Genomic DNA, 16,209 nt, shown 5'->3' with positions numbered 1-16,209 from the left:
CCTTATTGGTGAGCAAAGAAAGTGGTTTCTTGAGATGGAATCTACTCCTGATGAAGATGCCGTGGAAACTGCTGAAATGACAACAAAGAATTTAGAAATTACATAAACTTAGTTGATAAAGCAGCGGCAGGGTTTGAGAGAATTGACTCCAATTTCAAAAGAAATTGTGGGTAAAATGCTATCAAACAGCATCAAATGTTAGAGAAATTGTTCGTGATGAAAGGAGGAGTCAACTGATACAGCGAACTTCATTGTCTTATTTTAAGAACTTGCCCCGGCCGCCCCAGCCACCCCAGCCTTTAGCACCCACCACCCTGATCAGTCAGGAGCCATCGATTTCGACAGCAAGACCCTCCACCGGCAAAAAGATTACAACTCGCTGAAAGCTCAGATGATGGCTAGTATTTTTTAATTAAGGTATGTACATTTTTTAGATATAATGCTGTTGCACACTTAACAGACTACCGTATAAGCATTTATATGCACAGGGAAACCAGAAAACTCATTTGACTCACGTTATTGCGATGTTCTCTCTGTTACAGTGCTGTGGAGCTGAGCGTGCACCATCTAGAAGGTAGGCCTCGCCATGCTGTACGTCACTTCCCTGTGACTTCTTTTATAACTGGACATTTGTACCTTCTGACTCCCTTTACCCATTTCACCCACCCCCTCCCCACCCTTCACCTTGGACAACCACCAGTCTCTTACTGGTTTTATCTATGAGCGTGGTTGTTGGTTTCTCGTTTTTACATTTCACATACAAGTGAGATCACACAGTATTTGTCTTTCTCTGACTTTGCCTTCAAGGTCTATCCATGTCACAAATGGCAATATTCCGTTCTTTTTTTATGGCTGAATAATACTTCATTGTGTATGTGTGTGTATATACATATGAAAAGATATATACAGAAAATGTATAAAAATATATGTGTATATAGGTACACATATTTGTATATACACATGTCTATATACACATATATATTCTTGTAGTTTTATTTTTAAATCTTTGAGGAACCTCCACACCATTTTCCACAGTGGCTGCACCAGTTTGCTTTCCCACCAGCACAGCACAAGGGTTCCCTTTTCTCCACATTCTCACCAACACTTGTCTTTCTGATAATAGCCATTGTAACAGGTATAAGGTGATATCTCATTTGTGGTTTTGATTTGCATTTCCCTGATTGGGGATATTGAGCATCTATTCATCTATCTGTTGGCCATCTGTGTATCTTTAGAAAAATGTCTATTCAGATCCCCTGCCTAATTTTTATTTGGGTTTTTAGTTTCTGCTATTGAGTTATAGGAGTTATTATTTTTTTAAAAGATTTTATTTATTTGAGAGCGAGGGCACAAGCAGGGGGAAAAGCAGACTCCATGCTGAACCCTGGGATCATGACCTGAGCCGAATGCAGATGCTTAACTGAGCCACCCAGGCGCCCTGAGTTATAGGAGTTTTTATTTTTAAAAGATTTTTATTTATTTGACAGGGAGAGCACAAGCAGGGGGAGCCACAGGCAGAGGGAGAGTCAAGCAGAGGGAGAGTGAGAAGCAGGCTCCCTGGCTGAGCAGGGAGCCTGACATGGGGCTCTTGATCCCAGGACCCTGGGACCATGACCTGAGCTGAAGGCAGACACTTAACCGACTGAGCCACCCAGGCGCCCCTATAGGAGTTTTTAAATATATTTTGAATATTAACCCCTTAGTAGATACGATTTGCAAATACTTTCTCCCATTCATCAGGTTGCCTTTTCACTTTTTGTTGGTTTCCTTTGCTGTGCAGAAGCTTTTTAGTTTGATAGTCCCGCTTATTCATTTTTGCTTTTGGGGTATGATTCAAAAAATCACCAAGATAGATGGCAAGGAGCTTACTGCCTATTGGTTTCAGGTCTTACATTCAAGTCTTTAATCCATTTTGAGTTAATTTTTGTGGGTGTAAGACAGTGATCTAATTTTCCCAACAGCATTTACTGAAGAGACTGTCTTTTCTCAATTATTTATTCTTGCCTCCTTTGTCATAAATTAACTGACCATACATCCATGGGTTTATTTCTAGGCTCTCTATTCTGTTCTGTTGATCCAGAGCATACTGTTTTGATTAGTAAAGATTTGTAATATAGTTTGAAATTAGGGCACGTGATGCCTCCAGCTTTGTTCTTCTTTCTCAAGGTTATGTTGGCTATTTGGGGTCTTTTAGGGTTCCATACACATTTTAGGATTTTTTTTTTTTTTAAGATTTTATTTGAGAGAGAGAATGAGAAACAGCACAAGAGGGAAGAGGATCAGAGGGAGAAGCAGACCCCCCGCTGAGCAGGGAGCCTGATGTGGGACTCGATCCCGGGACTCCAGGATCATGACCTGAGCTGAAGGCAGTCGCTTAACCAACTGAGCCACCCAGGGGCCCCAGGATTGTTTAATTTTTTGTAAGATTTATTTGGTTAGGGGGAGAGGGGCAGAGAGAGGAGTCTTAAGCAGACTCCACGCTGAGCACGGAGCCTGAGGCGGTGATCAATCTCATAACCCTGAGATGAAACCAAGAGTTGGTTGCTATTCCCAGGCACCCCTTAGGATTGTTTTAAAATATGCCATTGGAATCTTGAGAGATTGCACTGATTCTCTAAGTTGCTTTGGGTAGTGTGAATATTTTAATATTCTTCCAATCTGTAAACATGGAGTAGCTTTCCATTTATTTGTCTTCGTTTTCCTTCGTTAATCTGAGAGTTTTCAGTGTACAGGTCTTTCACGTCTTTAAATTTATTCCTGGGTATTTTGTTCTTTCTGATGCCATTGTAAATGGGATTGTTTTCTTAATTTCTCTAGTTTCTTTAGTTTGTGCGTGTACAGAAATGCAAAAGATTGCTGTATACTGATTTTGTGTCCTGTAACTTTACTGAATTAGTACCAACATTTTTTGGTCTTTAGGGTTTTCTATATATAACGCCATGTTCTCTGCAAATACTGACAGCTTTACTTCCAGACTTACAGCCTTTTCTTTTTCTTGCCTAATTGCTCTGGCTAGAACTTCTAATACTGTGTTAAATAACTTAAAATTTGACATTAAAAGCAAAGTGGCCCCAAGAAAGAAGTTTAAATGTTGAACACTGAGTTCGTGGACCAACTCCCTTCTTTTTATGGAGCCCCCTGTGGGTAATGGAGGCATCAGAAACAGTTCGAAGTTACTGCTGTGGAACAGAACTCAAAACTTAAGAGGTTCAAACAGGGGGCGCCTGGGTGGCTCAGTCGTTAAGCGTCTGCCTTCGGCTCAGGTCATGATCCCGGGGTCCTGGGATCGAGTCCCACATCGGGCTCCCTGCTCGGCGGGAAGCCTGCTTCTCCCTTTCCCACTCCCCCTGCTTGTGTTCCCTTTCTCGCTGTGTCTCTCTCTGTCAAATAAATAAATAAAATCTTTAAAAAAAAAAAAAAAAAAAAAAAAAAGAGGTTCAAACAGTAATCATTTCTTTCATGGTTTCTATGGATTAGGAATGTAGGAAAGGTTCTCCTTGGCAGTTCTGACTCAGGGTATCTGATGCATTTGCAGTTACAGTGGCTAGAGCCAGAGTAGCAGGAGGTTAGAACACTAGGGACTGGCCAGGCATTTCTCTCTGCTTGTCGTTTCAGGGTCTGTGTGGGCTGGTTTGGGCTTCATCACAGAATGTGGCTTCAGGGTGTTTTTTTAATGTGGTGACACACGGACTACCAGCCTACATAGCTTGTATGTTCTAACAAACCAGCTGTAAGCTGTGTTGCCTTTTATGATGTAGCTTCGGAAGTCTCATAGCAGTACTTTTGTCATATTAACTAGTCACTTCTTGATCTAGGCAATGTCAGACTTTACTGATCTTTTACAACTGCCACATCTACCCTCAAGAAGCCCATCTGGCATGGGAGGCCAAGACTAGTCCAGATACCACCACCAAGAGAATACCAAAAGGTAAGCTGCCCCAGGTAGAAGCCATGGGACGTCACGGAGGGGAGTAAGGGAAGGCACTGGTGGAGGTGACCTTTGAGCTGATTCTTAAACTGGACTGACATTTTTGAAGTAATAAATGGTTGGTGAACAGTGAGTGATTACTTGATTGCAACCATAAGTGGCTCAAGGGAAGGAGTGAGCAGAGGCCAGAAACGTGAGCCAGATCAAAGAATGCCCAACTAAGCTTTGGCGGGGCGGGGTGGGGGGCGGGCAGGCAGGGAGCACATGGGCAGAAAAGTAATGAAGTTTCCTCTCCCCTCCAGACCTAATTACCATAGGAGAGATGGCAGATTTTCCTTCTTGCTAATACCTACCCTTCTCCTGAGCGGTATTACAGGAGTTTGCATGAGTCTCCAACTTGGAAATATCAGGTAACTATAAGCAGATTTGACTTGGCTTTATTAGTTGCTCGAACCATTGCCTGAATGGAGCACAGTGTCTTAGTGGTACCTATTGTGTAGATCAGTATGGTCCAGAACTTTCTGTGATGATGGAAACGTTCTGTGCTGTGCAGTTGGGATGCTACCTAACCGTGGCCATTGAGCGTATGAGATCTAGGGCTAGAAATGTACTTTTATTTAAATAACCACATGTGCTTAGTGTATTGGCCAGTAAGGCCTAGTTGAAGGATTTGACAAGTGAAATAGGAACAGAGTTGCTAGGGCTGGCACAGACCCCCATGTGTACTGTGGGAACCCAGAGTAATGGGACTAGCCACACAGTAACACCACCCTGATTCAGGTTTACTGACTGAATCTGAAGGAATAATATATAGCCAGGGAGACCCCTGTTGAAAAATACTATCCAAGACCTTGAACTACGGGACGGTGGCAAGAGCCAGCCAGGAGAAAATGTCTGGGCTGGTGAGGGGATTCCCAGCTCTATCTCAGCTGGGCAACGAGAGGTTAATTTTTAGCCACAGAACTTCCTTTTTCAAATGGAAACTTCCACAGAACCCTACTATCAATTGTTGTAACTTGGAGCTCTCTGAGTTCGAGGCAGGGGTGGACACTCAGTGGCTGTGCCTCTGCGGTCCTAGAAATCCTAGAAATGGTAACAGGAAATTCTTCATCCCTTAAAAATCTCTCTCCAAGCTGCAGCAGGTCTTGAAACCAGAAACCAGTAATGAAGCTTCATGTTTGTTTGAAACAAATTTATTCTCAGAATAATGCACAAAAGTAGAGGTTGAGGCTACCTTTGGGAGGCTTCCCCCCCTCCTCTCTGGCTGCCGGGGAGAACAGAGCTGAAGGAAACATGCAATCACAAACAATGATCAACTCTAAAGACAAAAAAGGTTTGGTCCAAAAGAACTCAACATAATTAATCCAATTACTGTGAAGAGCTTCACTGAGTAGGATTAAGATCTTGCAGATGTAGTGTTTCCACAGCGTGGCTCTTCAGTGCACCAAGGGGGCCTGCTTGAGGGAGATGAGGACAGAGCGCATGCGGGAGACGTCTTTGGCCTGCTTGCTGGACTTGGGGTTAAAGTCACACAGCCGGGCCACCCGTTCCCACTCAGTGCCTGGGGACGACTCGTCTATGTCGTTTACAAAGGCTTCTTCTGCTGCCCTGGAAGCAACAACACAGTATGTTGGTTTAATGCAGAATCCCCCCTGTGAGCTACCTGGCGGCTGCCTTGTGACAGAAGTGACTGCCTCTTCATGCCTGACTTCCTGGCGTTCTGGTTTTCCAAAGAGGAACAGCCCCTGGCTCAGGTCAGACTCGGGAGCAGACCTGTGGCCAGTTCTCCTAGGCACGGGGTGCCCGGACCGCTGTGTAAAATGTTGGAATACAGGTGTTTGGTTCAGGGCTCACTCTCTGTCAATACAGAGCGTTAGAAAAGCAAGTCCTTAGCCAGCTATGCACTGCCTTCAGCAACAGGAGCAAAGCAGCAGGCCGGTCAGGAATGTGCACAGGAGTTGATGGTGGGCTCTACTGAGGTTCAAGTGAATTGAGAGGCTTCTCAAAAGCCCACCGGTCATTGCACGATAGCCTCTGGATTTATTCCTAAGACCGTAGAGAAACAGGGCAAATCAAAAGGAATTCAAGACACAGCTCCCATGCGAGCAGGCAGGAGAGACTAAAGCCATTCTGGAACATTCTCCAGTTGAGCTGCAAGTTGGCCATTTTCCCTCCAGCCAGGTGCCTTGGGCCACTCAGGGCGCGCTCTGGAAGGGCTGGGTGCCCGATGGCTAAAGAGCCCATCAGTGTTAGCTGCTTTTGCGTAGGAGGCTGCTCCAACATTCTTTCCCATCAAGGTCAGCCCACCCCCAGCTGGGAACTGGTGGGAGCTACAGCCCGAAAGGACAGCGGAAAGAGGCGGGAAGACACACTATATTCATCTACTCCAACAAGCATCACGGGCGAAGCGAAAGCGATGGAGATGACCGGTCTGTGGGGACGGAGGGGTGGCACGCTCACAAGGATGGCCGTGGCAAACACTGCTGCAGCCCGAGCCACTACAACACTGCGACTTCATGGCACACACAGGGGCAGTGAGAAAGGTTTACTTAACTGTTCTAGGCTGTAGCAAGGATGGTTTATGTTTGTGCTTAAAGGTGAAGAGAAGAAAAACGAGAGAAACTTTAGGTCAGATAGAGAAAATGAGAATGAGCTCAATGCAGATGGTCAGTAAGCTAGACATGCCCTTGCCACTCCATCTACACCTGGGAACGTGCAGCTGGCTTTGCTGGGCCACCCTGCTGCCCAGCAAACCCAGACTCGACCTTTCCAGTCTCCAGTTCTACTCCAGAGAGAATGTGCAAAAATCAATCCAACAGCACCTGTAAGTCCAGCATTTCACAAATCTCATTGCAAATGCATCTGGGGACCCAGGAAACCCCACTCTGTATTCTAAAGGGATGAACATGAGGTCACAGGCCCCAAGATAAGATGCTCTATAGACATGAACCTGTCGTCCACCCTTCCCGCCTATGGTCCTTCCTTCTACCCTCATCTCCCTTACATCAAAATGGAGTCCTAATTTTTGAGGAAACAGCAAGCACTGTTTCCAAGTCGTCTTCAGCAATACTGCTTTGAATACAAGAGTCCAATGTTTTTCCAGAAAAGATGCAGTTTTCTTTGGGGGAAAAAGCCATCGTGGCCTATCAGACAGCTTTGGCTATCCCGACCTTAAAAAGCTGGGGCTTCTTTGTGCCCAAGTGGGCAATTTCCCACATCAATAGAGAAACACAGGATTCCTCCCTGCCGCCCCCCATGAGACAACCTCCTCTGCTCCCAAGGGAGAAGCAACCAACCCCACATGTTCTTCAAAAGAACCAAATGTAGAAAGTGCTGCCCCACCCTGGCTCCCAAGCAGGGGACAGCAGTGGTGGCAGCAACAGCTTACGAGCCCACCCCAGTCCCAAAGCCTTCCCCAACCAGGTCACAAATGACCCACACTTTAAAAGGGAATCCACTTCCTTCCCTCCAAAACCCCAAATGTGGAAAAAAGGCTCTCAGAGTTAAAGGGAGTCACGCTTCTACACGACAGTCGATGGATCATATCCCCAACCTTCTAACTCTTAGGCAGTCCCCAGAGTGCCAGTTTGAAATAATTTAGAAAGCAGAACAACTTGTGACATAACAGGAGCATTAACTCTAAACAAAAGGAATCAAAACAGGAAAAAGAATTAGTTTTGCAACATACACATAACCAATCACGTCAGCGAAGGGTTGTTTGTAGAAAGCTTCATCTGCCACCCTAGACAGCAAGAGGTCCAAAAGGCAGGCAAGCAGGCAGGAAAAAAGAGAGAACATTGAGAAGCAGAAACATCTCAAATCCATAATAGAGGCACGACTGTGCTCTGGGGCGCTGCTCCCAAGGCTGAGTGCTCACCCAGGGAGGCTTCCATTCAAGCGCTGGAGACTCCAGCGGGCAAGGTTCCCCGTGGGCCTACCCCTGGGGATTCTCCTGGGTGAGCCCTGCCAAGCCCTTCCCGGTGTCATCCCTGCCACAGCGAGCAGGTCTTGGCACCCACTTCCAGGGAAGCCCTTGTAGAGCTACTGCGTCCACTTGATCCAATCCTCAACCCCAGCAACCTAGGGTACCGTGTTCTCATCGACACTGTACAGGTAACAGGAGGCCTGGGCAGGAAGCCCCTTGCTCAACCCCAGGTGGCAGCAGAACTCCCAAGCAAGCCTGCCTGGCTCTTTTCACCGGACAGTAATGCTGCCCCCCCAGCTGGCGGGTGCTCAGGAAGCCAGGCCACCTTCCTGCAGCCTCCGGCAGGCTCACAAGGCATCACGCTACGCGCCAAAGCCACTTCTGTCTTGGATTTCCGACTCCTGCTTCCCCGCCCTGACTGAATAGGATCACTTTTCAGTCATCTGGGAACAGATGTGGTCATTTCAAAATCCCCACCTTAGAGGAAAAAGTTGCTGGATGCAAGTGGTCTGGTGCAAAGAACTGCAGCCAAGAGTCCTGGCTCTGGCCTCCTGTCTGTCCCTGAAGATGCTGGTCTGCTCAGTCCATGCCAGATGGGACTGCTGTCACAAGGTGCAGACCTTCACTTGCCAGATGGGACTGCTGTCACCAGGAACCAGACCTTCACTTAACCCTAACTCATACCATACATGGGTCAAAATGGCAGGCCTCTGGGACAAAAAGGAAAGCGGGGGGGGGGGGGGGGGGCATGCTGGGTGGAAGAGTTTCCAACCCAGGGGACAGGCTGGCTTAGACCTTATTGGCCCGGCCAGCCCACCACAACCACTGTGGGTGGGCAGGGAACCTCCCTCCAGGAGTTTTACCCTGTCCTTCGCCAGGTTGGTTTGGAGCAGAGAAGTAGAAGGGACGTTTTTAAGGATGATCATGCCTGCTTATTAACCTAGGCTCCCTTATGTGAAGGGAAATTCTAGTAATTTTATTTCAGTTTATTTTTATTTAAACTCACACACAGCCTTCCTTCTTTCCCATTTTGGTTTATACATAGGTGGTGGTTTGTGGAAATTTAAAGAAAGCAAAAAGAACAGCCTGATTGTAACTCTAAGTCAGCAGGAAAATAGTTGTTTGTGGAGAGAATGAGTGGGTGGGAAAGGAAAAGCAGGCCAGCTTGTAAACCCATAATCCTTTTAGTTTACACAAAGGGCTAAACGTAATCGATTTCAAAGAAAATAAAGGTTGAATGACTACGGTCCAAGGCATCACTAAGACAACAAAAGCTTGAATGGCAGGCTTCCACTCCTTTGCAGCTAGCCGCCCCAAGACTATGGAACTGTCAGTGACAGCATAGCCCCATCCAGGTATAGACAAATGGAGCAAATGGGAAACCATGATCACCATAGGCGGCCCCTCTAGCTGTTTGTTCTTCACTCATCAGAGGGGCCTGAAAGCAGCAATCCTCAGGGAAGCCTGAGGGAAATGGGGGGAGGAGGAGGAACGTGGGCCTGACCACAGGGTGCTCAAGCAGTGACCCACATAAATAGTGCCCAGTGGGCGTGGAAAAAATATTTGCCATCACAGAGAATCAGGGGTTCCCCAAACTTTTATAAATCTTGAAAGATAAAAAGTTAGCACCAGAGCTCCCTGTAAAAGGGGTAATGTTTCTGTCACGGTTTGCAAGGACACATGGTCTGGGTCTGGTCTCAGGTCCACACTGTTCTGACTGGCTCCCATGGAGTGTCCCCCACCCCCCAACAGGCTGTCACTAATCATTCACGGCTCTTGTGCAGCAATATTTGGGCCCCGAGTTGGGGTAAAAGGAAGGAGATGCCAACTGCAGAGGAACACCAGACTACAGATGCCATGAAGGCAAGATCTGCTGACTGTCATTCGCCCACTGCCCAGCACCATGCCCGGCACAGAGGTGCTCCTGAGGTTTTAGGTCAGGGCATCTGAAGGCAGGAGGCCTTTGCTCCCCACCACATCTCTTCTCTCAAACTGCTTGCTCTGCCTTAGCTCTGTAGGCCACTTAAACATCCAGCTGCTGCACAAGTCATCCAGAGGAAGACTGATACTTGAAAGGAGCACTCTATTTTCTCCTGAGATTCACTATTTACCTATAGACAGCTCTTTTACATATATAAAAGGACTTACTCCTTTAGTCCCATGGGACGCCATTTAGAGAGTCAAACATGGAGGGCGAGTGGTCAGCGATGTCAAAATCTCCAGGGGAGGGGCTGTACCATTGGAAGGAGTCCCCGACGGTTGCTCTAAATGGCTCCTGCCCCAGCCCATGAAGAGTAAGTGGGATAAAGCGTCAAAACCATCCCTTCTCTCCTGGAACCCTGGTGACAAAGGCCAGTGTGCCACTAGTTTGACACGGAGTCTGCCCTATGCCTCAAGGTTTCTGCAAGGCAAGGGACCTGGTTTGGGAAAAGCTGTGCATTCTCTGTGAGTGGCAAGTGTAAGTCTCTTCCCCTGTCTGGAACTTGGGAGGTTCATCTAGGAGACCACCCTACTCAACATTCTACAGTTCTAAGGTACCAAAGCCCTAAATCCAGGCCTGGAGGGACTAAACCTTGGAGACTGAGCTCCTTAAAACAGGTGTGCTTATTCGCTCCAAGGACAACGGATGCTGTATAGAGACAGCTCCTTTCTTTACAGAAGGGATACAGTTTAGCAAAACTGCATTAGAAGCCTATTCCTGACAGGCATTTTTTAAGTCTGAGAATCTATATGTCAACCTGTTTACCCATCAGGGATCCTGAACAGGGAGGGTCAGCCTGGTTTTACCAAGTACTTCAGGGCAGAATGACTCATGGGCAACTTGCTAGGATCAAAGGGGCCTCACACAGGGCTTGCACAAAGCACCCACTCATCTCCCTTTAGAGATCTGAACTTGTACCTGGGGTCAGTCATCTTGAAGGAGCAGAGAATAAAGCAGCCTGGATCTGTCGGCACTTGAAACTGATCACAAGCTCAGGAGAAGCCCTGGTAGCAAATGCTCCCCCAAGCAACTCGACACCAAGAGCGGAGAGCAGTCCCCACCATACTTCTTACAGAGCTTCCCCTGTAATTGGAGAATACGTCCCCCAGCGGACACAGGCTCCAGCCTGCCATCCGAGGGGCAGCTGACAGAACCCAGGCTGGCCAGCCAGAGACCGGTAGCTGAAGCCTACCGCCCAGAACAGTCCATCTCTTCTGCTATCGTTGCCCTCCAATAAACAACACACTCTGGCTGGCAAAGCAGTCCATTCCCTCTTTGCTGACACATTTCCAAGAGCTACCAGAGGCAAGAGCACTTAAACCAACTTCTGCCTCTGAGGGCAGGAACCTATGGCTCTTTGCCCCTGAAAATTGCAAACACCCCCGGCTCAGTCTAGCCTTTCTTTCCAGTGAGGTAGTGGAGTGACCACGGAGTGAGAGTTGGGCTCTGAATCCAGCAGGGCAGGCGAGCCACTGGTCTCCATCAGGGCCAGCAGCACTGCCTCTACCTTTCTCTGAGCTACTTCCAAGTGGACTTCAAGCGTGGAGTAGTCCAGACCGCAGATGCCGGTCAGTGGGGGTAGGAGAATGAACTTGGTTTCTCCCCAAAACTACTTCACCTTCCGTGAGTGAGTCCGTTCTGAAGAGCATTTTAAAAAAGTCAACTCAGGTTTTTCCTAGACACAGAAGTACCCAGAGAATCCTTAATTCTGAAGTCACCATGTTGGAACATCCTTGGCTACCTAATTACACACCCGGTTCCTGCTACCAGACCCCTTTGTAAAGCAGCTTTCAGAGGGCAGGGTTGTATTTAGGGGATGCAGCATGACCAAGTCTATAATCATCTCGAAAGTACTGAGATCCTGGTATGTTCATGAAAGTGGCCCTTCATTTCAGGGTTACATTTCCACATGTGGATTTGATCCATGAAATAACCTTCCCTTTTGCCATTTCATACTATTACAAGCAATACAGATTAACCAAACTCTTCGCTGAAGAGCTAAAGTCACTACAACTGGGGTGGCTAAAGGAAAGGCTGAATTAGGCTCCCAAGACCCAAGAGATTTGCAACCTTTATGTTTCAAGTACTTTTTCCAAAACCTGCAGAGACACTTCACATACTACAACGGGCAGCACATGTCAGAACTATTCTGGCCGTCAGAAATGAATGTGATTCAACCTTGGAGAACAAGCGGTGCCAGCAGCCCCGGGGACTGACCTGTTGTTTGCTTTTGTTTTCTGTAGCTGCTCGTCCTGCCTCGCATACCACTCTTCTAGCTCCTTTATTGCTTTTTCTTTCCACTCTGCTTCTTGCTTCCGAGAATTGGCATCTTTGAAGGGAAGGAAAAGAAACACAAATGAAGCAAAACACAAACTGAAGTTTGCTCCATCAATGTCTTTTGGTCTTATTAAACTTACGGTGTGTGTGTATATGTGTGTGTGTTGGAGGGATAATAATCAGAAGGGAAGAAAAAGTTCTATTTCCCTATTTGTACATCCAGTCTCTGATCCCAGTTGTTTGACATTCTCTCTCAGTCCACTGACATCTTAGTGGATTCACCAGTTTTGGGGTTTCTTTTCAGGGTAGGGGAGAGGAGGATACATAGATAAAAGCCTTCGGGGGCACCAACTAGGGAAAAAGCAGTTAAGAGAATTTTTTTTTTTTTTTTTTAAGATTTATTTGAGAGAGCGCATACGCACAAGAGTGGGGAGTTGGGGGGGGCAGAGGGAGAGAAAGTCTTAAGCAGACTCTGCCCTGAGATCACTGGCTAAAATCAAGAATCAGGTGCTCCACCGACTGAGCTACCCAGACGCCCAGGAGAATTCTTTAATAATTATGCTGCCAATATTAGTTCAGGGTGGACCGTTGATATTAGATAATCTTTGAACAAAATCTTCTTAGAAAATGTAAGACCCCAGCTCTGCCAGTCGATGGTTTTGTAAAACACAAGGTGGCACTCTCTTAACTGAACATGGTAGAAGCACTTCTATGAAGCAGAAAGCTATTGTTAAAATTACCAGAGGTAGAGAGGATTCAGGTACCAGGGAACAGAACATAGATGTTAAAAGTTGAGGGGGACCACAAAACATCTATTCCTTCTTAGACTGCAGAGTGAGTTTGTGGCAGAGCTAGGACAGAACTAAAAAAGCTCTAACGGAGAGGACTGCAGGGGGTTGAGGTGGGGTGGCAGAATCATTAGCAGTTATCCAGAAGGTTCTAGAATGAGAGAGAAAACAAACTTAGCAAGTTTGCCAGACTGGATTTTCAAATATGACAACTAGCTAAGAAGACCAAGTCAATAGATAGCAAGAGACAGAAATGCACATCCTAGCTACCGCTGCAGGTGACATGTGAAGTTACCCTGATATTTCACCTGAAACACATTCTTAAGCATCCTCTCTGGCAGATGTTTTGTAACAGACCTCTCCCTTTAATCTTTACAACAATCCCGAGAAGGTAAACTCTAGACCCATATTCAGCACTGAGAAAAACTATAGCTCAGAAAGTTTGAGTAACCTTTCCTAACGTAAGTAGCAGAGCTAAGATTCAAACCCAGGTCTGACTTTGAAGCTTACACATTCTTTCTTCATTAAGCTGCCTCCGAAGGGAGGGATGGAAAGGAAAACCTAGAAACAATCACAAGATGTGACTAGAAGGTGGTCACCAGTGATCCAGACAAGAGTCGGGACAGCGCAGAGCCAGAGCCCAACCTGTAACTAGCTCACATCCCGGAAGAGTAGAAAGCAGTGGTGGTGGCGGCGAGTGAAGGGAAGAAATGAAGCACTTTAGGGCATTTTTAGGTCCTTTCCAAGAATGTCTTACAGTAACAACCTGCAGAAGGCTGTGTCTGTAACTACTGAAATAGCTTGTTAGCAGCTAGAAACTCCCCCCAGAGTTTCAGATGATAAAGAACCTGTTACCCTGTTATTTAACTTACCAGAAGGTGACCTATCAATTTTTTTTTTTGAGAGATGGGGGGGGACCCACAAAGGGAGAGAGGGAGAGTCTTGAGGCTTCACGCCCAGCGTGGAGCCCAACATGGGGCTCAATCTCACAACCCTGAGATCATGACCTGAGCCACCCAGGCGCCCCACTCAGAATTCTTTTACTCGGATTTCCACTGATGAGTCAAGTCTATACAGCAGACTTCTAGTATGTGTCCGTGGCATTAAGTAGAAGTGGAATGGAGGGCGCTAGGATGCGGCGGGAGATGCTGTGGGCTGGCAGCACATGTGGACGAGAAACCGAAAAATACTAAGGTTAAAATCTCCTTTTCAAAAGTGATGAAATCACTTCTGAAACACTACTTTTTGATTGGAGAGTATTTCCTTTCTTTGTAAAGATTTTTTTTAAGTTTTAATATACTAGGAATAAAATAGCACAGAAATTTCTCTCTGAAAAATCTGAATAAAAATTGTAACCATCTGCACAGATTGTAGTTACTGCATAAAACCATCCCTTTAAATTGTCTTCTTGCTTTTACAGATTTTTGAAAAAAGTGACACTGGCAATAAGAATTTAGAATTCTGGGACATCTGGGTAGCTCAGTTGGTTAAGCGTGTGCCTTCGGCTCAGGTCATGATCCCAGGGTCCTGGGATTGAGCCCTGCATCGGGCTCCCTGCTCAGCAGGAAGCCTGCTTCTCCCTCTCCCTCTGCTGTTCCCCCCTGCCCCCTGCTTGTGCTATCTCGGTCTCTCTCAAAATCTTTAAAAAAAAAAAAAAAGTAATTTAGAGTTCTTAAATGCTTAGCTCAGTAGGACAAAGATCCAAGTGACAATATGATCTGCATCTGGGCATAAGAAGAGGTAGGGAAGGCTGAAGAGTCCCCTTGGAGAGCAGGGCACACTGATAGCCATCTTCTTGGGCAGTCCTTCTTACTGTCCATGGAAAAGAAAACTCTGAGAACGCAGTCACCAGCTAAGCTGAAAACCACGCACACTGGTTCTCTATATTTAGCATCTTGTGCTTTCTCACAGTTTTTGCAAAGAAAAAAAGAGGAAACTGAAGAAACACCTAGTTCACAGACCAATTTAATTCAATTGCAAAGCCAAATATTTGACTTCAGAAAAGCATCGTAAGAAAACACTTCATGGAATATTCCCAAAGTGCCCAATCTGATCACTGAAGGGGGGGGGGGGGGGGGAGGAGGCAATTTTCCCAGACACCAACATGACCAAAGTGTATTGTCTCCATGGAGAAGATAACTTTGCTAAACTTTGGGTAAAGAGAAAAGATGAAAGTTGGGTTCTGTAACCTGACAAATACTAGTACCAGCAAAGTCCTGCCTCCACCCGCTCAGAAGACACACACAAGGAACAAGCCACGACTAAAGCTACCAGCATCTCATGAAGACAGTTTCCATCTTTGTAAAGCTGCGCTATCCAGTACAGAAGCTCCTAGCCACATGTGGCTACATATTAAAATTAAAAATTCTTTCCCAGTCATACTAGTCACATTTCAAGTGCTTAAGAGCCCCATGTGGCTAGTGGCTACCATACGGGACAGCACAGATCTGTGATACTTCCATCCAAGAAATGCTAGCAGAGAGTGCCATAAAGGGTCAAACAGAAGTGTGCCCTTTGTTCTGAGAGCCACATAAAACTGGGCTGAAAGAGAACCGATTTAGCACTAACTGGGTCCTATTTCTAGGTGTCAGTTAACGCTATTTGAAAAACAAGGAGTCAGTTTTTACTAATTCAGTGGTTCCCATGAAGGACTAATAATGCTGACGTCGTTGGTACACAGAAGAACATCGTTATTTCCAGATATACAATAAAATATTTAAGCATGAAAGAGAGGATCTGAAAGTGGATGAGAAATGTGTATGTATAAAACATACACATACATACATGCTTCATTTACATAAAGATAACCCAATATGGCAAAATGTTTAATCACTGAATCTAAGGGGGTGCACACAAGTTCATTTTACTCTTAACTATTTGGTTTGAAATTTTATTTCAAGTTTTATTAAGTAATCTCTACACCCAGTGTGGGGCTTGAACTCACAACCCCAAGATCAAGAGTTGCACGCTCTACCAACTGAGCCAGCCAGGCACCCGTGTTTGAAATTTTAATAAAAAGCTGAGGAAAGAATACCCCATGGCTTTATCTCCACACGGTGCCATACCTCTGCAACCCACCTACATACAGATACCAAGTCTCCTGATCTTGACCAAAAGCAACAGCCCACGTACACGGTTCTCCACCAAAGGCCAGGCCAGGCCGGCTGGCACTGATCTCAGCGGGACGGCGTACACGACATGCACGGTGGCTGATGGATGGAGCGGTACGGGCTATGAAGCAGGGCGGACGTAAGCTGAGTTCTGACGCCACTGCTTCTTAGCTGTGTGCTTCAAAAACTTTCCTCACTTA

General features: G+C 46.2%; 1 protein-coding gene and 1 long non-coding RNA gene across 4 annotated transcripts in view; one reads left to right on the top strand and one right to left on the bottom strand.

The window, feature by feature from the left end:
* Positions 1–580: 580 nt before the first annotated feature.
* Positions 581–15,627, top strand: LOC135362630 (uncharacterized). The gene is made up of 2 exons (XR_010407542.1): positions 581–3,928; positions 4,231–15,627. It is a non-coding gene; the product is annotated as an uncharacterized LOC135362630 (long non-coding RNA).
* Positions 5,106–16,209, bottom strand: part of CLTA (clathrin light chain A) — a 20,405-nt gene continuing 9,301 nt past the window's right edge. Inside the window, exons 4-7 of one of the 3 annotated variants that reach the window (XM_054509306.2) lie at positions 12,052–12,163; positions 7,617–7,670; positions 6,483–6,518; positions 5,106–5,536 (exon numbers count right to left, since the gene is read on the bottom strand). In XM_054509306.2, coding sequence (XP_054365281.1) covers positions 5,365–5,536; positions 6,483–6,518; positions 7,617–7,670; positions 12,052–12,163 — 374 coding nt within the window. In that variant the 3' untranslated portion in view covers positions 5,106–5,364. The remainder of the gene's footprint in view (positions 5,537–6,482; positions 6,519–7,616; positions 7,671–12,051; positions 12,164–16,209) is intronic. The other 2 variants (XM_045882685.3, XM_045882686.3) reach the window with 2 other exon arrangements.

This window comes from Mirounga angustirostris, unplaced genomic scaffold (genome assembly GCF_029215605.1).
Source record: "Mirounga angustirostris isolate CCGP_5_RB_7025 unplaced genomic scaffold, mMirAng1.0.hap1 SCAF_15, whole genome shotgun sequence".
Lineage (NCBI taxonomy): Eukaryota > Metazoa > Chordata > Mammalia > Carnivora > Phocidae > Mirounga > Mirounga angustirostris.
The sequence above is the reverse complement of the archived record's forward strand: the minus strand, read 5'-3'. Positions and strand labels throughout refer to the sequence as shown.